This window comes from Cyanistes caeruleus, chromosome 3 (assembly GCF_971803275.1).
Source record: "Cyanistes caeruleus chromosome 3, bCyaCae1.hap1.1, whole genome shotgun sequence".
In the NCBI taxonomy this organism is placed as follows: Eukaryota; Metazoa; Chordata; class Aves; order Passeriformes; family Paridae; genus Cyanistes; species Cyanistes caeruleus.
In genome coordinates this window covers 63,009,546-63,032,732 of record NC_141703.1, presented here as the reverse complement: position 1 = coordinate 63,032,732, position 23,187 = coordinate 63,009,546, and the positions used below count along the sequence as shown (strand labels likewise).

The following is a 23,187-nucleotide window of genomic DNA, read 5'->3' as shown; positions in this document are numbered from 1 at the left end:
GTAACAGAGCCTGACATCTGAATCCTCTTGGTTTCTGGCAGCACTGTGGGATCAGGTAGCCGAAGCCATCTCCTGGTTACTGCCGGGTGAAACCCAGAGCGACTTCTTTCAGCAGCTGAACTCCACTCGACAGAAACTATTCATCTCCACCCAGGCTTTGGTTCCTGTGGATTCCAGCCGGCTCTTCCCGAGCATCCCCCCACGGCTGCCCCCACGGCGGGCGCTCGGCGGCGGGCGGGAGAGGATCAGCACCACGGCCAGCGCCCAGGGGAACCCGGGAGAGAGCGGCAACAGCGGGAGAGGGAATTCCTGCCTCCGTGCTCATGCTTTTTATGGGGACCAGACGCCAAACAAAAGGTCAAAGAATGATATTTGACCTCCTCGACTACACTTTAAACCGAGGAAAGGACAAAACTCTTTCACTGACACAAATGGAATAGGAAAGACTTTTTTTCATTACCACCATGCTTCTCACAATGTTAGACTGAAAACAATTGGTGCAGCCATAGGTTTCTTTTCTCTCCTCATTACAGTAAGTGGCAAATTTTTTTTTGTCTGCTAAGGGCAAAGGTAATTTCTGCTGATTGCCAGATCTAGTGTTAAATTAAGGAGCTGAAAGAGAAAAAATATAAAGGGGAGAAAGTGACACATTATGTTCAAAAAGATCCATTCTATATTTCACCCCAACTCCCAGCGAAGAAACGTGACAGATGACATCCCTTACTGTGATGGCGCAGGTTCTGCAGTGAGACTGATCCGCAGCACTTCTATGTACGTCCTTGGAGGTGAGCAGGAAAAAGTTAGTGAACCTCTAAAAAAATGCAGAAGTACAAGTAGCATCGACTCTTGCTTTCAGACAAAAGAGGAAGACAGAGACTGGATGTACTCTAAAACTCAGGACTGCTTAAAGTACCTACAGGATCTGCTAGCCTTGAGGAAAAAATACCTTGAAAACATCAACAACTTGAAATCCATGCATATGGCTCCAGATTCTCCAGCATCCACAAGATCATCCAAAACTGGAAAAAAGTCATTCCTTCCACTTCCTTCCAAAGAGTCTTCTAAGGTAATTTCCAAGAACTTTTGCCATGTGCTTGGTGTTAAGCAACAAAATCATCAGAGCTATATCACCTATATTGATTTTCTGCTTTATTGTTTTCAGCTAGTTGTCATTTTACTGTTGCATCATTTGAAATGTTGCTAAATATGATAAGATTCTTTCTAAGTAGTGTAAAATTAGGAATGAATGACTGGTCACAGAAGGAAATGTATATGTCTATGTTTGAGGTTGGGGAAATGTTGGGAGAGAGAAAGGAAAAAGAAAAAGGTTTGAGAGTATAGAAAACATGTTATGAAAGAGCAAGCTCTGACATACTACTTAAGCAGCTTGGAATACTTCACTATGATTACTTATAGCTGTTAATGACTGACAAGTGTAGAAATCCCTGGATTTCTTGGCAGTCTTCTTATTGACAAAATTACTTACACAAAATAATTATTAATTCACTGAAATGAAGAGAAATTTTTTTGAGTGGTCAGTTGACTTGTCAGTGCTACATTTAGCATTGGTGCAAGCTCTACTGGTAGGATGTGGGGCATGAGGAATTCTTAAGGGTTCCTTTTCTGTTCATGAATAAGTTGGGTCATTTCTAGACAGCGTAATCCTTCAACCTTTACCATAATGATACTACAAAAACGAGACTGGAATATCATCTCTGGTGCATTATTTTATGCAGATTATTTTAATGTATCCTAGAAATAAAAGCTTTACAGGTTTGCCTGTCACTAAAAAGTTCAGTGGTTACTTTGACTAGACTTGATTCAGTGAGGACAGAACAAAGGACTGCAGCAAGTGGAATGATCTGTTTAGGTAACGTGACTGCAAGCAAAACTTCAACAGGAGACTCACAGGTTATCCAGTGCAGTTTCTAAGCTGGATAGTAATGGGGATGGTGGGAAGAAGGAATGTATGGCTGAACTTATTGATTAGGCCAGGTTGACTTTAAATAATGTTGCTACCATATTTAGATGTTTTGTCACAGCAGAGTGTCGGAATGGTTTATGAACTTCTGAGATTTGCTGCTGAAAGTACTGCTTAAGGAAAACACCAAAAGCTGAACTTGTTTTTTGGCAAACAATTGGATCTCCCACAGTCTGAGGCTGAGTGCTGTCATTTGACTTTGGCCAGCTAGCCCCTGTGTACAAACAGCCCTGGTACTGACTGGCATGTCAGTCCATGAGCCATCCCCTTGGAAACAGGCAGGAACACCAGCAGGATGATTCATCCATATGAATCATTCTTGCCAACACAAATGGCAAGGACACAGCAGCACACCTCTGGCTTTGGAAAAACTAGGGAGAAGTCAAGAAGGCTTTTACAAGACTCAGGTTATTCTTCTTAACTATACATTTTGTGTTCACAGATTGCAAGGTTTCTGTTATCACCAGGCTTGAATGGCTTTGTCCCAAGCTACTTGTTCTTGTTAATTTACCTGTCAGTGGAAATTCACTTATTTTTCTAACCTGCTGCATGATTTATGAGAAGGTAATTTGTCCAGATAAACCTGTCCTTATGGGAGTTTTGATCCAAATATCCCTGGGTCCTGGACTACAGACTGACCATGGATTCAAAATGTGCCACTTGTGTCTTGTAGAAGAAAAGAATAGAGGTGGGTCAGATGCTGGGAGCACATAGACATTTCTTTAAAATACCTTTTAACCAATAAGGGCTTAGTCATAATAGCAGTCACTATTTCCAGTAGATGTGTGGTAGCAGCTATCTTTTACCACTTCTGAGGATGTCAATCAACCCATAATGTCAGGAGGGGAATCAGCTAGTTCATCTCTCTGCCTCCACAGAACAGGGAACAGGTTGGTCCTTCAGAGGTGTGACACGGCCCGTATGCTTTTGTCTCATTGAAACCCAGGGTAGCAACTTTCTGAGATGGTATTACAGCCTGACAATATATCTGACTTGGACTAGCAAAGAAAAGATATGTCCTTTCATTAGGTAGAGCCTGGCAAGAATTATTCATCCCATATGTACCTTCAGAATCACTAACCAAGGTTTTATGACTACTTCAACATTTATACATAGGCATTTGCTTTTCATCAAGACAGGCTCCTAATTTTAAACTGTGTGGCTTTCCTGTGGGAATTATCACAGTGTTGAATGACTCATACTTTAGCACACACCATCCTTTTTCATTTCAAAAAGACTTCAGCAATTTAGATCTGGATTAATTTCACCTAACCTAGGCATTTTAATAAGATGCTTAAATTAGTAACAAAGTTACCCCTCAATTCCTTTTCAGCTGAGAGAAAGAGCTGCCTGCAGAGGAGGGTTCAGCCTACTTAAGGCCTGACTCATCTTCTGAAGGTACTGGAGCCCAGCATTAATTACAGAAGGAACCCTGCATGACTAAATTTCTAATGTGTGTCTCCTTAGGAGCCTGGTGCTAGGCAGAATAAATTTGGCCACAAAGCCCAGCTGTCACTTAGCCACCCAATTCAATGGCCTGGAATTCTGAGGGATTTTGGAACACCTGGCCAGTCGTGCCCAAGTGGAAGATACTTGCTGAGCATGCAACAGGATGGATATTTGTTAGACTGCTGTCCTGCATTTGATTTCTACACTGTGGAGTAGTCTGGACCTCTGTTTCTTTTCTGACAGCCTGAATTGTGGCATTAGATACATCTTTCATATTGAGTTTGTTCATTAAGGAATCATTGTGCCCAGCCCTTGGCTAACTTTTTGTTCCTTTGTCTGATCAACAGGCATCCTTGGAAAGAAGAGGCCCACAGTCCAGTTCAGATGTAAGAGAAGCAATAGCTTTCTTTGACTCAGTCATTGCAGACCTGGATTCAGAGAGATGGAGGAGAGTTCCTGATGTGGATCTGCCAAATGTGGATGTTGATTTTGATGGTGCGGTATAAACCAGAAAAATATGATTATTTTTGGGGTGCAGAGGGTAGAGGGAAGAATGGCATTGTGAGAGCATGTTTTTTTTAAAATTAATTTATTTAATTAATCAGTTGTTGTTGCTGCTGGACACGAAATGAGTCACACGGACACAGCTCGAGGTGTGCTGAAGGAAGGAGAGAACTTTATTTTTTCTCTCAGTATTTATAGGTTTCTGACCACGTCCAGGGATTGGATGGTCAGGATAACACCTTCCCAACCGCACTGGCCATGAGAGATGTCTATCAGAAGACGTGTATCAGAAAGAATGTACACATATCTATGTTTACAGTTACTGTCCTGGGAAAGTCTTTAGAAAACTATGTCAGCAAGCTCAGAAGCTGAGTTTTCAGGGCGACAAGTTGTCTTCTAATTTTGCTTCCCAAATCTAGGACCATTACATGCAATATGTGAAATTATGGTAATAAGTCACTTGTTCCCTATTGAATGGGTACAGCTATTTAATGTGTGGTCATTACATGGCAAAGGTAGCATGTGGAGGGTTGGAATAGTGCTTGCCTTCTTCTCAGGGCTGGGCTCCACCATTGCATTTCTACCTCAAGCTGTCTTTGGAAAACTATAAAATGTATAGATGTATTTTTTCTTTATCTTTTTTTTTTTTTTTTTTTTTGAGAAATGGCTGGATGACTTTTTTCCAGCTGTCAAAAAATAAGTAATTTTGTGATTGGGCTAACTAACTGGGGGGTTCCATCAGAAAGGATGGGATTGCCCAGAGAAATGAAGATGTGTCAGTCTAAGGTCATCATCTCTCCTGTATAATCAGCAGAGGGATATAGATACTTCTCACCTTTGCTTCAGGCTGAGGTGAATATCTGGAGCAGGTCATTTTAGCTGTGCCCAAGGAATGTATTTGAAGGGACTAGCTCTCACATACATATTTATACTGCAGGTGTTAAAATTCTAGATAAAATTAATCCCAACCCAAGTGATATCCTGCAGTGAAACAAGGTTTGTCTCTTGACCTTAGCTCCAGGAAGGACCTAGTAAGCACCCTGCACCCTCACTGTGCAGATAAAAATGTCACCCACAAACTGTTAATCCCAGATTTTCTTCTGTCTTTCAGTTGCTACCAGTACAAGTGAACACAGTTTGCATTCAAACTGGATCCTTCGTGCTCCCCGGAGATACTCACAAGATACTGCCCAGGCAGCTAAGGCTGCAAACCAGTCTCAGAGAAACAGTCAGCGGAGAACCACTGGCTCTAGGAAAAGGTTGGAAAGGCATCCCATGTACTTGCCCAAAGCTGTGGAAGGGGCATACAACACTTTAAAATTTAAGCCTAAAACACGCAAGAAAGAATGTTGAAAGAAGAATGTTCCCTTTTCACTTGGAGACAGAATATATGAAATAGGGCATGTAAGACCCGCATTTTCAATTTTCTTTTTTACCACTCACATTCTAGAAGTGACCTGTGCAGTCACTGAAGGTTCTTTGTGGTGGAACATATTTTAAGCCATGGCTATTCCAATGTTGGATTCATATGAGGGTTTGACTCATCAAATTTTCTGTGCCTAACAACACTGCTTTGTCATTCAGCTTGGGGGGAAACTCCAGCTTGACAAGCCTTTTTTCTAGTGCTGTTACAGATAATGATTCAGAGATTGCCTGGTGCAATAATTTTTCTTCTGACTCCAGTACTGCAAAATAGCTCAAGGAATTTGGCAAATATTTTGGGGCTTTTGCAGTAATGTTTCCAATGTCAGAGCAGTGAAGCAGAATTTTCTCCTGTTGATTATGAAAATTTGTACGTGCCATCATTGACTCTATGTTCCGAGAGTATACAGCAGCACCAAGACACTCAGTCTGCAGTACAAACAGTGAGAGAATCAGCATTAGAAACTTGTGTTTGGGGGAATAGTGTGCTCCAGTGATGTTTGTACTCTGCTTGCTGCTGGAAATGGTTCTGTTGTTGGATACACCAAAATATTCACTGCATGCAAAAATGTATGCAACTTTTTTCATACGGTTACACCATATGCTAGTTTTCATCTATTTTAACACCCAGCTGATGAATCTAGACACCCCAGTGTACACTAGAAAAGCTTAAAGTCATGGAGAACATTTTGTGAATAAATTGGAAATAAGGTTGTTCTCAGGGACAGAAGATAACTTGCAGAGAAAGCCACCACATCACCTTTAGATTATACCAAATATTTGGAATTCTGCTACTTCATCATTAAAGACAATATATTGGGATGAATGCAGCCTAGAAGTGTCCCTCTGCATCTTAGAGGTGATATGTATTCCATGTGATATTTGGAATTAATAAGACTCACGTTCTGCCTGTTTTATCCAGTTCATACCTTGTCTTAAGAATTTGATAAGGTGTTTGGGATCAAGGTTTTGCTTACTCTGTTGTTTTTTTTTTCATCTGGCATAGTTCAGCTGGTGCTGGACTTTGGTAGATGGGTCATGGCAGCACTGGTGTGACCAGCTGGTGATTTGCTAGTGTCTTCTTGTTTCTATGATCAGTAGTTTTTGTGTCCACAGGCTTGGATGAATTCCCTAAAGCATTGGCCATCAATATAGCCCATCTGATATACCAAAACCTCCATGAACCTTGTACCCTCACAGAGAACATGGTAATTCCTGCTGATTTGTGTTCCCAGTCTTTGGGACTAAGTTATTCAAAAAACATTTCTGCCATGGGTTGCAAGTATCTCTCAATTTAATGATCTAGGCAACTTTCTGTCATAAGGTAGGAAAGTGCCAAAATAACATATGTTACTCCACTCAGAGCTGGCACCTCCTGTTTGATTACAGCATTTTGATTCTTTTCTAGTGATGTTTGTGAAGGAGAGGGAGGAATTGTTTCTGTAGCACTTAAATTCTGGAGGTGCTTTTGCTGCTCTTGGCCTAGTTTGCATCCTCTTGAAAATAACCAGTTTAAGCAACATAATTGATACATACTCAAAGAAAGTTTAAATTAAGGTCTATGTTTTGTCTCCCTGATGTTGGTGCTTTTCACAATAGTCTGTATCCTTTCTACTGTGTTGCTGCCTTTGTACCTCCCCAGTCCTGTACTGTCTGCCCTGAGCTAAATGCCCTTAAAACATTCTGCCTCTGAATGTGATTGTTAAATTCCACTCAGCCAGGTGGGATAGCCAGAGCACAGCATGTTCCAAACACACCCCTAGGTTCTGGCATGTCTCAAGACTGCAGTTCTGTGTATGCGTGAGAGAAGGGGGACAGTGCTCAAAATGGTATATTTTTGGCAACTGTGTCACCCTGAAGCTCCTCTCCAAACAGAATTTCATGCTGAAGTTGCTGAGGAACATTTTCACTGAGTGTGTGGGCATCTTTTTGCTACTAGAACCTGCAACATGGATGAGTGCTGACAGAAAATCTCACCATCTTGTTTGAGTTACTATAACAGAACAGGCATGTGCATAATTAAAATACTGATGAGAAGAAAGAAGAAAAGGATTCCAATGTTTTTCTGCCCTGGGCTGTGTTTCATGTTCATAGTGCCAAGGTTTTATGCATTGGAGTAACTGATCTCTTCGCTATTGTTTTAAGAATGCATTTTGATGTGCAGAACCAGACTGCTTCAGCATGTGGACCTTCCCTGTAACCTCTTGTCTGTCCTTGTAAAACAGAGACATCTCTGCTCATCTGGCTGTGACAGGGGGTAAGGGTCCCCCTGCTGTCCAACACTGAAGGTTCAGTGTGAAACTGGGTTTGATTTAATGAATAAGAGACAGAGTGGGGAAAATCAGATTCATAATTTCTGTTTGGGTTTTTTCCCCAAACAGATTTTTTTTCCCCCTGTTCTTAAAGTTCACTTAAAGCCAGTCATCATCTTAGGAAATTCTAATTAAGTGGGTAAAATAAACCAGTTTTTCTCTGATAACATGTGCTATCATCTATCCCATAAGTGCAGTCACCTTCCCTCTTCTTCTAACCTATTAGCCCTTGTATGCTCCTCACTGAACATGGTTCAGCTCCAACAGAGCTATGGCGAGCAGTCCCTACATCTTAGAGCACTCTCTGGGGAGGCAGGAACTGAGGCTTAAGGGGTCTTGTGCTACCTGTGCTAGAGCAGGCAGTTAAGCAGAGTGGGAGCAGGAGGGAGGAAAGGGGAGCATCTCCATCCCCAGTGTCAGCTGTCTCCTCAGAGAAGGATTTAGTGTGGATGGCAGCACACACTGTACTAGCCCAAGACAGAACCCTGCCCCTGCCTGGCACTGGCTCACCCTAGGCACCTTTCTACACAGTTGCCAGGTGCACTTGGCTGCCCTACAAAAGTGCTCCCCATCTGCACTCAATCATTCCCTCATGGCATTGCAGGCAGAGCTCTCTGTGTGGACACTGAAGGGATTCCCTCTGTCATGGGTGTGTCCTCTAAATAACCTTGTTGCAACATGCAGTTATTTTTAGGCATTGCATCCTAGAAATTCAGCACCTCCTAGAGGTGTTCTGACAATGCCAATCACACAGAAGAGTTGTTCATGACTGGCAGAGCTCCATATGACCTAGATCTTTCGAAGAGATTGTTAGTGAGCACTTTGGAAGATTTCCCCCAGGCTGTGGTAATGAAGGGCATCAACCAGGAGCTCTATCGAGCAAAAGGCTGCTGCCTGCAAGTGCTCCCTGCAGCACCAATCCCCAAAACCTCTTTTCCAGAGTGTGCTGGAAGAACAGGCAAGATCTTTGTGAAAACATCTCATATTTTGTTTCAAATCCAGTTCAGTTGAAGTATTAGGATATGTAAGGTCCCTCTAGCTTGTGTCTTTGCTGAGTACTAGCTCTGAAGAGGCCCTGGCTACAAATTTCTGTGACACCCCATCCTCAGCTGTCTTTGAGAAACTAAAAACCCTGCATGCAAGAATCCAGCAGCTGAAGAGAGGTGAAGTCTCTTGAAGAAATCGTGTCCTGGAGGATTCAAAATAATTTTGTCCTTCTGTGTTGAGCAACACAGTGTTATCGCAATGCATGTAAGTGAGGTGAAATCGTGTGGGTCCTTGGCAGAAACTGAAGAAATATAGGCAGCTAATGGAAAGTTGGCAGCTGGACAAGATGTATGCTCTTGTTTGAATCTTGCAGTGCCATAAAGTTATGATGAAGGCAGAAGGTGTCAGCATCGCCTTGAGTAATGCAGGAAGTCCTCCGAGGTAATGCACAGAAAATTACATGGTTATCTGCTGCTCCAGCTTTGAGGGGGTGTATTAAATATATTAGATTCACACCTAGTGGGTGTCTTGAAAATATTCACAGCTGTAGGGTCAGTTTGTTGTTCTGCTTGGGTAAATTTGGGAGAGTGCCTTCTGTGATTTGGTGGTGGGGCAGGTCCACAAGGAGATGAAAGCAGCATGAAGCTGACCAGGCTGTGTTTAGGAGGCTTTTGCCAACTTTTGGACCTGTAGCTCTGAATTATGCCCATGGTAAAGAGAAACCAAGCTGCATAAGGTCAGTGTAATGATTCTAACTATTGTGAATTTAACAGGTAGAAAAACACGTTCCAGAAGAATTTTGAGGGCAAATCATGACAAACGAGCTCAGCTGCTTCAGACCAGACTGAGAAGCAGAAGCTAAAGGCTGTTGTTCGATTAGCAGCAATTTAGTGCATGGTGACAAATTTTCTACTACTAGGCTTGTCATATTAAAATATTATCCATGTTTTATAAGGCAAGACCAAGCATCAGCACCTGAATGACTCAGTGATTATGATACCTTGACTCCTCACAGAAAAGGAGGTAACTTGTTAGAGAAAATATAAAAAGAATCTACGGAATTAAAAGTGATGTATTCCACCCTTTTATTAAAGTGAGATTGAGGAGGGAGCAAAACTTAACCAAGAAGCTTGTGGGCACTAATAAGGAGACATGGCACAGGACACCGAAGTAAAATGTGTGATTGAGCACAAAACTTCCACAATTAATTGCTGGGGGCTGTCATAGCATCAGCTCTTGAAGATTTCTAGAAGGGAAGCTAAAACTGTGCCTTGGCCACACGGTGGCAGTTCATTCCTAGCTATTCTGCAACCCTCCTATTTCTGTGAACAACAGGAGACCCGAGGATGAAAGTAAAAGGGAAGTTTTGTTCTGCTTCATCAAGAGACAGTCAGTGTGTGTGTATCTGTTATTCACTTCTGGGCTCCTTATTTTCCAGGCAGTTGTTTGGCAGTTTCCAATCAGCATTAATTCTTTAAATGAGTTTACTTTTCCAGGGAGATGATTTCCTTAGGATGTAAACAGCCATGACATCATAGGGGACACTGAGACCTCAGTAAATCATAGCTGAGATGGTGACCACTTGCTTTTGACTGTGTTTGGAAACAAACAGACAAAGAAATGCCATCACTAGGAGTAATGAACTCTCAGGTACAGAAAATACAAAAATGGATTAAAAATAATAAGCAGAAGAATTTAAGATTCAGAAGTTTTGTCTTGAGATAGGTCTGAGCTAAGAGTTCTGACCTGATTCTGGAATTTCTTCTAAGGCCCAGGAGAATCAATATGTGAGGTTTCCAGTTTCTTGGGGTTTGTAATGCTGTTATTCCAGAATTTGCTAATCCAAGCAGTTTGATTAGTCAAAAACTAACCTGCTTCTGCTCCTGCATCAGCTGCTGCTGTGTCTTCCAGGGGTATATTTATATTTAGGGCATGAACTCTAAACTTCTAGAATATTTTTCCTCTGCTTTATGCCAAAATACTAATTTAAAGGGAAAAAACTGAAAAATGTCTTTGCACTGCTTATGACTACAAGTCAGCAATGGCAGATTTAGATGGCTCTGTGGTCTCAAAATGTTAAGACTAATAAGGTTCCCTGCATTAAAAAGGCCCATCAGCCCTGGCACTGCTCACATGCAGGCTCTCAGACTGTGCTTGGTTGTGGCTTGGTGTGACCCTGAGTCCTTTTAAACTGACAAACATCCTGCCATCATATTCAGGTATTTGTATGGGGAACAGCAAGGGGAGAAGGGGCTTGATCAAGAATAAAGATGCTGTTCCTAAGATAGAGCTAGCTGCAGTATCACTTCACTGAGAGAACTGATTCATAGCATTCTTACCCTTCAATAGCTTCACTTTTCAGTTTCCAATATGCAGAATTGATTTTACCACCCTCACATCAGGGATACAGATCACTGCTGTGCCAGGAAAGTGAGGAGTTTGGTGGAAGGACTCTGGTGAAAGAAGAGCTGACCTGCAATTACAGCTGAATAATCCCAAGTGAATGCACTTGGGGCAAGATTTGCAGTCACCCTGAGTGGGATTTTCAGAAGGCAAGTAACTAGCATCAGAGGGAGTAAAGTGACTCTGACAAATGCACTGGAGCCTGACTCCTTCTGGAAAAACTGGTCTGCAGCCAAGCTTGAGCAAACACAGCTTCACTTCTAGGAATTAAATTAGACTCATGAGAAGTCCAGAATTATCCCAGTCTGTCTGCCTGTAAGCCTACTAACTTTCAGCCCTGGAGTTGTGTCATTCTGAGAGTAAGGACTGTCCCACACCTCTGTCAGATTCCTGCAGGCCTTGCTGCTCTCTTCCTGTAGGGTTGTGGTTGTTACTGATCTTCCCTTTTAATCTGAACCCCAAGAATTTGTTGACAATGTTCCTCAAAGTTCAATTACTCACAAAATCAGAATTTGTATAAATGCTTTGTGAATTTGAGAAATGCTGCTGCTCTTATGACACAGCTATGACTGAGGGCTCTTGAAAGAGGCATTCAAAACTCACGTACTATTAAAAAAAGAATAAAAAACATGAAGAAGAGAAGAAACACATCTGCTGTGCCAGAACAGCAGTGAGCCAGAGTAACTTGGTTGCTGCAAAGAAAGGACAGCCGAAGCTGCAAGCTGACAGTCTAACCCTGGTGAGCTTCTTCCAGAATCACTGTTTGACATGAAAATGTGAGGTGAGAGAACAAAAATCCAACAGGAAGCTTTGAATGTCAGATAAATATGCCAATTTTTGTGTGGTGTTCCCAAAAATACCAGTTGCCTTCCACTCAAATCTGAGATCCATTAATTTCCTCTTTTTAGTCTGTTCAGCTATATAGTTCAGCTATATTGGTTCTAAAAAGATTCAAAGTGCCCAGAGATTATTTTCTTGTAACTGTCTTTAGTCACACTCTTCCTTCAAAATTAGCTGTTTATGGAAACTTGAATTATTGATGTCAAGAATTTAGGACTGGGGGTCAAAATGTACAGAACTATTAAAAAAGTGAATGTACACACAAATGAGGACACTGTTCTTTTTTTAGGGGCTTGCCATCACACTTTAACTAGCATTTCATGAGTTTTTCCCTTCTTATTCCATGAGGTACAATATGTTAGTGTTTTCTCTTCCTTTGGTATGGATTTATCAATTCATGTCTGAAATGTCATTATAGACATCTTTGTTGAAAACACTTGCTAAAAACTCATGTATTTGGTCCTCCTGAAGAGAAGTGCTGGTCCAAATGAGGATTTTTGTAATGGGGTCAAAGGGGGTTAAAATCTGATTACATGGTGAGAAGAATTATCAATAGAGTTGGGGTCCCAACAGCTCTGCACTTCACAATTCTAATTAATTCTGAGCAGCTTGTGCCAAAATTCAGTGCTGAGTCATATCCCCATAGCAGCTGAGTGACTTGTGCTCGGTGTTAATCAGGAAAGAACTCAGAAGAGACAAAGACTTCTCACATCACTGGTGACAGATTCATTTGCTCATGAGATTAAGAATGCCTTTACCATTTACCAAGTTTACCTTTCCTTGCTGGGGTTTCATGTGTCAAGTGTGGTAAAACAGACTCGTTCATTTGGCCAGCCTTTGTCAGGAGGCAGACAACAGCTGACAGAGACCCACTTGGCTCAGTGGTGACCCTCCACCTTCTCCTAGGTGGAGGAAAGCTGAGAGCCAATGCCACACCAAATGCCATCTATCCTTTGAGGGAGATGGCCTTGACTGGAAGAACTTCCTGAGCCAGGGAAGGGGATTCCACCCTGTGCTGTGGCATGGGCTAGGAAATGCTCCACTGGGAAACTCATGCAGCTCATCCCTCCGCAGCCCTGGTTCATTGACAGGAAGGATGATTTCATTAAGCAACCACAGAAAATACATTTTTAGCTCTAAAAAATCCTCAATGAGTTCATAGCTTGTCGTTAACTGAGCTCATTACTTTTGGGGCGTGTTCTTATTCAGCAGAAATCACAAGTAACAGGCCCATGGCAATGCACAGCATAACAATGACGATACTAAGGTAAAAATGAATAGTTAGGTCTCTTGCTAGTAATTTTTGAAACAAGAGTTTCAGTGCCTGCTAGGTGATTTGCACAGCACACAGCCCCGTTCCTCAGGAAGGAATTTCCAACCCAATCTACATTGCTTGACTTAATTATTAATATGAAGACTAAACACAGACAGATGGTAAAATAAACTCTGTTAGGTTGGTGTGAATCTGAAGTTCCTTCCACCAACATAACTGGGTGCAGATATTGAGCCAAAACATATAGAAAACTCTTGATGTGAGTCTGAGATGTCACAGTTTGCACAAAAAAAGACCTGAGAGTCGAGTTCTTGGCCTCTGGGGCCCGTATATCAAACCAGAGTGGATGGTGACATTTGTAGGGATTTTCTGGCTCTTTTCAGCGTGCACACACATGCTTAAGTTGGGCCTCACTCTCATTTTTTTCTGGGTCTGGCAGCTTGCTTTCTATGCTGAGCTGATAGTAGTTTTGTCTTTCAGATGTTTACTTGTGTTGTGCCTGCAAGCTCGCCAGAAACACTCAGGCTGTTCTGCCTGTGCTCTGATTTTTTGCTCTCAGCCTCTGAAATGGTTTTGCATGCAAGTGTGCTGTATTTCTCTTTCCCCCCCAACCCCACCCCTCACCTGCCACTATAACAGTATTTCTCTGGCTTATTGCACTAATATCAGGAGAACAGGAGGAAAAATTTAATGATAGGTGTAGCCAAAATACAAGAGCATGCAGAGAAAGTGGACTGACTGATAGACGAATTTTCTATTAGGTATAAAGAATCTCAGACATGCAAACTCTTCTTGACAGGGTACCTGGACTCCTCTTCAATCTGTATAACTCTGCCTGGAGTGGCTCTTACCAGCTAAGGACTTGTGCATCCAGCACAAGCCATGGCTCAGGCTGATAGCCATTCATGCAGGATATTCACCTCGGGCTAGGATGGGTAGGATGGATTACCTTCTCAAAATGCCTTTCACAATCCATAAAGGGCTGTCGCCAATTAGCTCTGATTACATGCAGGACTTCCAGCAATCCAAAGGTAGGTGAAATGAACCACAAATCTTTCCTTTGCAACATGTGTGATATCTCAGAGCAGTTCAGCCTGACTGTAGCCTAAATATATCTCTGTCTCGCCCTCTGCAGTTTTCATGATGCTTTATTGATGCTTACAGGGCAATCAGAAAAGGACTGAAAATTAAATCAATATCAGTATCTGCACTGGGAAGGTGTTTGAATTTACTCCTGGCTGCTTAGTGCCATTTGTATTGAAGATCTAGAAAGCAATCATGGCTGGACCTAGCTCTTTCAGAAGTTCCACTAGGAAAATAAGAGTGACATCTATTTATTTATTTATTATTTATCAATCTGGGAATCCAAACTCTACTTTTGGACATTTTGGTGTTAAACGCTCCTATCAACTCCTGCTATCTCCATTTCCTTCTCAGCCTTTCCCTGCTGCCACTGGGACAGAGATTCCTTCTTACTCAGGTTTTTTGTAGCATCTGACACACTAGGACCAAGGTTTTGTCTGGGCCCTCTGGAAGTTCCTCAGATGCAGAGGGACACATACTCTGATGAATGAAATTGATGATTCTGTGTAATTTTTTATCTGTGGCATCAATTGATCTTCTTTCTCAACCTGTGAGGAGAAGAGAGCTCTGCACTGAGTTGAAAATGCATAGGACAAAAGAGATAAGACTCTCTAAAGAGATAAGACTAAAGGACTACATTTTCTTTCCTCATGTGGCTATCTTTTCTACTTCTGTTTCTGTTTGAGGAATCATACCTCCTGGACAAAGCATGGAGGAGCCCTTGCATGCCTGTTGTGTTCCCCTCAGCCTATCACTCCAAAGACCTCTTGACAGGGATTGATCCAGTTTCCTTATTTTTCCTAGGAAATTGCTTTTATAAAATCAGGAAGTTTTGAGAATGCTGCATCCTGCTGCTGGCTCCCCTGTATCCAGCCCTATCACTGGCAGGATCATTTTCAGAGGGAACTGGATTGGCTGATTTTACTTGTATGTTACCTGAATCATTGTGTTCCATATTCTCCAGAACCTAGGCAGGAATCAGAAACATCTTCATGGCTTGTGCTCTGAATGATGATGTTCCTGATTCAAGTAACACATGTGAGTAAGTAAAGACATTTTGCTCCTTCTGTGTGGCTTGGAGAACACATCTGTGCCAGTGCCTCCTGGCAGACCCTGAAGTCAGACCAATATGTTGAGTTGTTAGGAAGTTCAGACTTCTGTATGTCAGTGTCCACACCTAAATTAGAAGTCTACGCTCCAGGGTGATGGAGATCTAGTCAATGGATCAGGTGAAGTCTGTGGCAGTTCAGCTGACCAGATGTGTACAGCTCCTCCAGGAATGAAGGAACTCCACAGACCCTGTCTGCTCACTCAGGAGGAGCTCAGTCTCAGGTGCCTTTAAGCCTGTCCTTGAGGCTGTCCCTCCAGAGTGATGGAGACATGGACATGACTGCCCAGCGCACGGAGAGCACAGCACCTCTGTGTGAAGAGCAGTCCTTGTTCTCTGAATTCACACTTGCACAGGATCAACAGCCTTCCCTGGTTCTCCCTGTAGACAACCAAAGCTCCTGAGAGAAGCAGCCCTTCTGTGGGGCTTGCCCCAAACTACCCTTGAATTTCATTAACAATATAAATAGAAATCTTTGTGAAGTAGACAGAAGGAAGGGGATGCCTCATTCCAGTAGGTTAGCTTATTTTCCTGATCTTTGCTCAATATATATCTCCTAGGTCAAACAGGTAGCATGTTGAATCCACCAGCAGCTTTTATGTCCAAGCTTTTCTTAGTGTCTATAGGTCTTTGGAAGTTCTGCTCTGGAATGAATTCACTATCTTTTCATTTGGAAAGGAGGACAGACATAAATTCTTCTTCCCTGCTCTTTTCCCAGGGGAGGCCTTTGTGATGTCATGCCAGGCAAGTGCTGTCTCACTTGTCCTGCACCCAGCCAGGCATGCTCTGACAGTCTTGCTCTGAGGACGAGTGAGAGGAGGACACTTGCTGAGAAAGTGTAGTCACGTGCAGGAATTCATATTGCCAAATACTTCAGTTTTTCAGCTCCATACCCCTTCTACTCCTTCCCAGAATTTAATGGTGGCTTCTCTTAGTCCCAAGACTTTAATTTGATTGTAGCCAAATAGCAGTGGTTATGCAGCTGGTGTATGCAGTGACAGATATTCTATAAATACCACAGGCAGAAAAAAAATTGCAGTAATATTTAAAGAGTTGGATGAACATTTTATTTTTTTGCTTATAATTTTTGGTTAGGTGTGTGAGACACAACTTCCTCTCTATTTTAGGAACAGAATCATAAATTGCTTGGTGTTCCCATTTCAGAAAGACACATCATCTTGCACACACCCCCCCTCCCCCAGCCCCATGCTCCACCCTGCCTCAGCACACGCACACAGAAGCTTCATGATTTGAAGTTTTTTACTCTGGATGAAATTATGATCCAGATGTTGAATTTGATTCTTCTGGTGTAAATCTGGAATCATTATGTCTTGACTACTATTCTTCGAGTTTTAAAAATCTGTAGGAATATAAATAATTATTAAATCTTGCTATAGTTGTTACGTTACATGGCATATTATATACTTAATTTTCCTGTTGATGTGCTAGGTAAGAGATAAAATGTAGGTTGAACTAGAGAGAGAAGGGAAAATATGTTTAATCAATAACCTTGGGTGGGATTTGACATAGAATAATTTACTTTAATCATTAGGACATAATATGAAGCTATGACTGCTTTTAAAGAAGGCCATCTGGAGTCTGTTGCCAGAGTTCTTCAACAGTAAGTGCCAGTGGAAATTTTTGATCAAGAGGAAGAGTGCAAAGAGGGAGAGAACCATGTAGTATTTCTTGTGCTGCAGAAGTTTAGCAGCCCAAAGAGGAAAACAAGAATAGACAGAAATTTAGAAAATGGAGCCTTTCATAAAGGTAATGAGGTGCATTCAATGATTTACAGAAATGAGGAAGATTGCTTACAATTTTCTGTTCCAGTTTGGCATTTTTTTCGTCTACCAGAAATATTTCAGTGATAACACACGTTAGAGCCTTGAAGTCTAAAGAGGGATATGGGGATGAATGAATTGGATTGTCTTTTATCTTGCCATTCACACAGGACAATTGTCTGTGAGCCAAATCAAGGCAAGTGACAGTGTTTTATACAGGTGTAAATGACTGAAGCATATTTTTCAAGTGTGATTCAGCTGTCATATTTTGGACGTCTATTTTCAGATGAGATGAATTGCCCTGCAGAAATGCTTGTTTCTTCTTATTGACTATAAAGGCAGTGTGGGGTGACCAGCTCAGATAATGGGAAAACCTAACAAAAATGTGCAAGAGAGTATTTGAGAATAAGTGTATGAGCATGTAATGAAAGAATGTATCATCACCCTTTCGCAGACTGGAGCAAAATTAATCTTGCATGCACCACTGCCATCTCATGTTTAGTAAGTGCTTATCTTTCAGCCTTTGTGTTATCTAAGTGCATCATGTTAAAACAGTCTACTAAGATGATTCATGTCATACACAGGAACATGTGCACACTCACATATGTTCTTCTCTATGCTGTTCCCTAGACAGCACAAGCTGAAGTTTCACAGCAGACAAAGCTCTGTTCAACATTGACATGAAATTGAGAAAAGAAATCCTGCTGGGATATCGTGCAGAGTGTGTGAAATTAAGGGAAGGTGAGAGAACATCCCCTTTATCTCCCGTACAAGGACCAGAATGAGTTATGGGTCTCAGCAGTGCAGACACTTTCCCACGAGGGAGACAGCCTGCTGAATATAAATATTGTAAGCAGTGAGTCACCAAAGGTGATGTCATTGATTTATGCAAGGATTGCAGAGTTTGGATTTGGTGGGAGAAGTTTTCTTGTCTAAGTGCAGCCAGACCATGATATGCAGTGAGTTTATTTTCTTCTGGTTGTCATAGACTTTTTTCTTAACTTATGTTTGTGGTGCATTGGGTTATCTTCTCAGGAAAAATATGTATTCTGGATCCCCCTTCATCTCTTTCAATTATTTTGTGTGCATTTGTCCTGAAAGGACGTTGTTTTTTCAGCAGTTATATAATTGCTGTGCTTGCTTATAGAACTAGGAGACAAGAATGGTCCCATTAGCTTTCCAGAGAAGTGTCTGAAGTGAAAAAACTCAACACACCTTTGATAGCTGCTGTCAGATGAGACATTGATATCTGGAATGATGATGAAGAGGAATTGATGATTTACTGTCAGAATGGTAATTCCTTAGGTTTTAGGTAAGCAGTGCTGATGGCTCTACTACCACCACTAGTGTTTCTACACACATGGACATACACGAACACCAGCTAAAGAGACATCCCAGCTGATGTCACCGTTGATCTAGAATGTGCCAGGATTCGTGTACAATATATATCTGTGTACATTCCCAGATGTATTATGGTTCAGTGGTTTTGGGTGACTGTCTCTGGCGTCTTTTTCTTCTTTTTGAACTATTCCACTGGTCAGCCACAGAATTTCAATAGGCTGTGGCAGGCAAAGCAATGCCATTTCTACCAAACTACATGAACTGCAAGTATTGATCTTCTGTATCCATGGGAATATTTGTAATGAAGAAAAAGTAATCTCACAAGTCACAGGAGGGAGGCATCCTCCCAGGTTATACAAAGAAATTTTGTATGCAATAAAAAATCATGATTGCATTATTACGTGCAGGATCTTTTTCTGTCACCATTTTCACAAAACTGGTTTTCTGGGCTTACTACAACCTCCAGAAACCAGTGTTTTCTGTTTTCACATAAAAAATCATCCCGTGAAAGAAATCTGAGAAATTTTTACAAAACAGTTTTGTTAAGATATTTTGTTTTGTGAAAAATAAAAATATTTTTCTATTAATCAGTTGAGGCTCTGCTACCAGTTTATTACAAATAAAGAAGATTTATGAAGGTACAAAGAACAGAAAGACATTCAAGACCTTCAGCAAGGCTTTTTTTTTTTTTTTTTTAGCACCATTTATGCCTCTCAAAATCCTCTCCATGGTCTTGGTGTCTCTATTTTTTCTAATTATGTTCTTGTAAAGAGTACTTGTAAATTATTTCTAATCCTGTGATTCACAGGAGCTTGAGGCTGAAGATAGAAGATACTGCTGTGCATTTGCTTCCTAGTCTGTGTTTGATGAAGCGGTAGGGCAGTATAATTGGGTTAACATGGAACTAAACCTTTATTTCAGAGAAACAAGTCTATGGACTGGCTCCTTACCTGCACAAATTGCCCCAGCCTATTGGAAAATTGATGCACTCTTTCCTACCTTGTGTTGGAAATTGAAGAACACCACATTGTCAACTTTCTGCTTGCATTAATATACCTGGGAAATGAAAATCAACTTATTCCTAAAACGAGATGTGTTTCATGGCTGGGAGACTGGGGCTCTGTCATCTTCATCATTAGTGTTTTCCAAGGGAAGGGGCTGAGTTTGTCAGAAGTCTGGTGTCTGTGGAGTCACAAATCTGGTAGAGATTAAAGCACAAAAGTTATGGATTTGGTTGGCTGAGAACTCCTCTACAGTCAGTGGGGAGAGGAAGATCTTGCAGAACACCCTCCGCAGAGGTTCAGAGTTTTTTAATTGCCTGTCTTTATCTGTTGATTACAAAGGGAACTTAGGGGGATTCTTGTGCTTATATTGTGTGATGAAGTCCCTACATTAAGTGGCTCAATGTGTCATGAACAGTACTGATATAAACATTGGTCTCCAGAGATATTTCCTCAAGACAATAGCAGCAACAGGCCCCTCTTCCAAAGTGGGGCTGAAAAACAGGGTTGCACATCATTCAACCTCTCCTCTCCTCTCCTGCACATATTTGCAAATACACACTGTTGTTATCTTACATTTCTAAGGAAATAGAGCTTTTTAAAATCCCTACTCATAAATTTCATTCACTCAGCTGTGTATCAAGCAAGCAGATATGAATACTGAGTTCACATCAAGTGTATGAAATTCAAGGGCCTGTTCATATAAATAGTTTGCTGTTGTCCATCTGCCAGTTACCTTCCCCATTTTGAGCAGGAAAAAAATGTATTGTCAACTTTGTTCTCAAAGCAAAAGGAAAAAATTGATCTAACACAGGGAGAAACACAACTTGTACTGAAGCTCAGAAATATCTTTTTGCTTGTGTCTTTGTGAAAGAAATCAGAGAGAGGAGAATATTAAAAAATACCCCAACAAAACCAAACAACATAAATCTAACAAACAAAACAATTAAACGACTGAAGGTTTTGTGAATATATGTTTTATATAAATTCAAATATTATACACAATATCAGCTTTTCTACAGATATTTTTTTTTTTTTTCCAATTAGCAACCTCCATTTCCAAGCACCTGAGATCCTAAATGCAGTTTTCTGATACGGTATGGGTTTTTTTCATTGTTTCTTTACATTGTCATGGCAGCTCCCAGTGAAAACTTTAGTTCTGACTTCAATGGGAGCAAAGTCAAGTTGCCAATGACACATTAAAAAATCTTTTCATTAATGCTTCATTACAAATGAGGTTTGCTCTACTTTAGTTCTTCTTTTGGAACATTTTGTCCATGTCTCCATGAAAATGACAGCTGTTGATTAAAATGTTGGGAAAACATTCCAAGTGTCTTTCATTCTCATCCATGAAGAAAGTCCTGCTTTTGTTGTGTCATAGGGAAGGGGCTGGAGATAAAGGGTGGCAGCAAGGAGAGGATTTGCTTCCTAAAAAGCCTTTCAGGTGTACAGAACTCTTCCTAGATGGCTATGTATGGTCTTCTTCTATTCTGTGGCCAGGTGCATCAGCCAGGCCTGAGTTGCCTGTAAGGGAGTTGATTGTCTACTTCTAGGGAGTACAGTGGAGAAAAAAGAGAATACAGTGTCTCCAGTGAATGAGGTATAGCTCTGTCTTCTGGGGAGTGTGATGACCTGAGGACACAGAGAACCTCAGCAGGTGTGGGAGGCTTTCCTTAGTTGCTTATACCAGCCTGTTACCTCAGCTTTCCTTCCAAGGAGTCTTGGGATAAGTTCAAATAGATGTGCCTAAATAATGTTAAGTGTAGCTAGATTGTTTTGTTTTTATTGTGCATTAACCCATGGGTTGGGAAGCTGTGAAGGAGAAAAATGTGTCTGCTAATAGTGTCATTGACCCATGCTTTTTTTTAAAGGATAATCTGGCATGATCTGGGTGGAGCCCATGCAATTTAGTATGCGCTTATGCTCCCTCAAGATTTGCAGCTTGGTGTAACTAGAGGAGCTGAAGGTGAAACTCCCTGACACTGCATCTCATGATGTGGCAAAAAAAATAAAATCTTCTTGTGATGAACCAGTGGCACCTGGCAGAGACAGAGCTTTCTAATCATCTGGAGAGGAAGAATGGAAAAGGTCCAGGAATTTGGAGGCTGAAAAGACAAAGAATGTGCTGTATGTCATGCTGCCAAAACACATTAGGTTAAGAAAGTTTAAAGAATCAGCTTGGTTCCTTCCTTGGAGGTTCCCTCCTTGTTCTCTATTTCTCCTAATATGTATGGCCTTACACTTTGCAGCTCCCTTTGTAACAGGGCATTTACCAGAGCAGTCCCAAGGTATTCTTTTTCTCCAGGCGATGAATTACAACACCCAGGGCGTACAAGTGTCATCAGGGACACTTGCAGCTGTGATGATGGGAAACAGATGGCTGCACACGAAGAACAGGCCTTGCCTGGGAACTCCAGCTAGGAGACTTGCATCGTAAATTCATGCCTGATACCACTGGTACAAAGCTTTTTAAAAGAGAACCCTGTTATGAAGAAGTAGATGTAGAAGTAGATAGTTTGTAGTGGGAAAAGAAGACATTTCTGGAACGTACATTTTCTGATCTTCAACCTGGAATATACCAGCTCAGCAAAGCCCCACACAACACCTACTAAAAAAGCCCTTTTTAGCCACTACAGCTAGAGGTGTCTGACTGCTTCTTACTTAGCACACAATAATTTGCTGCCCAGTGTGCATGTGTTTGTATTAGAATTCCGAGATTCAGCGTGTCTGCACAAAATGGTGATGGTGAATTTGGAGTTAATGCTGCAAATTTATGCCTTTAGCATGAGGTGCCCTGTGTGGCTCTTGGCATTTGCACTTCTTCAAGCAAATCCGATCTATAAAGAGATGCAAAATAGAAGTGGCCCAAATTCTGTCCGACATGGCTGAGGATATTAGAATACTCAGGCTGGGATGTCAAAAGAAACTTTGAAGGGAGAGGTCCATACTTCCATCAGTGTAATTCAGCTACCAAACAGGGAAAGATGGGAATCTTTCCTATACTTACAGAAAGCATTTCTTCAGCTATCAAACCAATTAATAGAATTTTGGCAAGTTACAGAAATCTGTTGTCAAAGTCTATTACTGACTTAGTCAAATAAGAATAGAAACCTTTATGGAGAAATGTACGTCTAAGAGCTGACTTCCTCCTCATGAGAATTTGATTCTTGCACAGTACTCAGTGCATAACATTATAGATAATGTTATGACAATCACAAATATCTATTCTGTCTGGGAGCCCTTCCAAACAGTGGATATGATGAATTCAATGTATTCCAAGTTTGATTGATTTGGCAGTGTCCATCGAATTTATAAAGTAAATGTTTTCATTATTGTTTTCTTTGGTGGTTGATGCTTTTGTGTGTGTGTTTTGTTCATTTGGGTTGGGTTTATGATGAGCTTTTTTTCTGTCTAACCCAACAGAACCTGATGTAACCATCACTTTTGGCTAGAGCAATCATACAGCAAGGGTAATTTTGGAATTATCTACAGCAGGTTACTTTGGAGATTTAATTTTGGGGATGTCCCTAAGATCATTCAAATCATCATGAGTCAATGGAAAAAGGTAGGTGAATCAGGGAGATAATCCAGCATCTCAGTGAGACATCTCAGTGAGACATCAAGGGAAGCTGTAAGTGGAGGTGTGGACACTGCCACCCACACACACATACCATGTGAAGAGAATTATTTTCACATTACTTA

At 41.3% G+C, this 23,187-nt stretch overlaps 1 protein-coding gene across 1 annotated transcript; it reads left to right on the top strand.

Annotated features, from left to right (window-relative positions):
* The first annotated feature begins 652 nt into the window (after positions 1-652).
* C3H13orf42 (chromosome 3 C13orf42 homolog) lies at positions 653-5,287 on the top strand. The gene is made up of 3 exons (XM_086883788.1): positions 653-1,066; positions 3,778-3,925; positions 5,046-5,287. The coding sequence occupies exons 1-3, from the start codon at positions 653-655 to the stop codon at positions 5,285-5,287; spliced, it is 804 nt and encodes a 267-aa protein (XP_086739914.1).
* Positions 5,288-23,187: the final 17,900 nt, after the last annotated feature.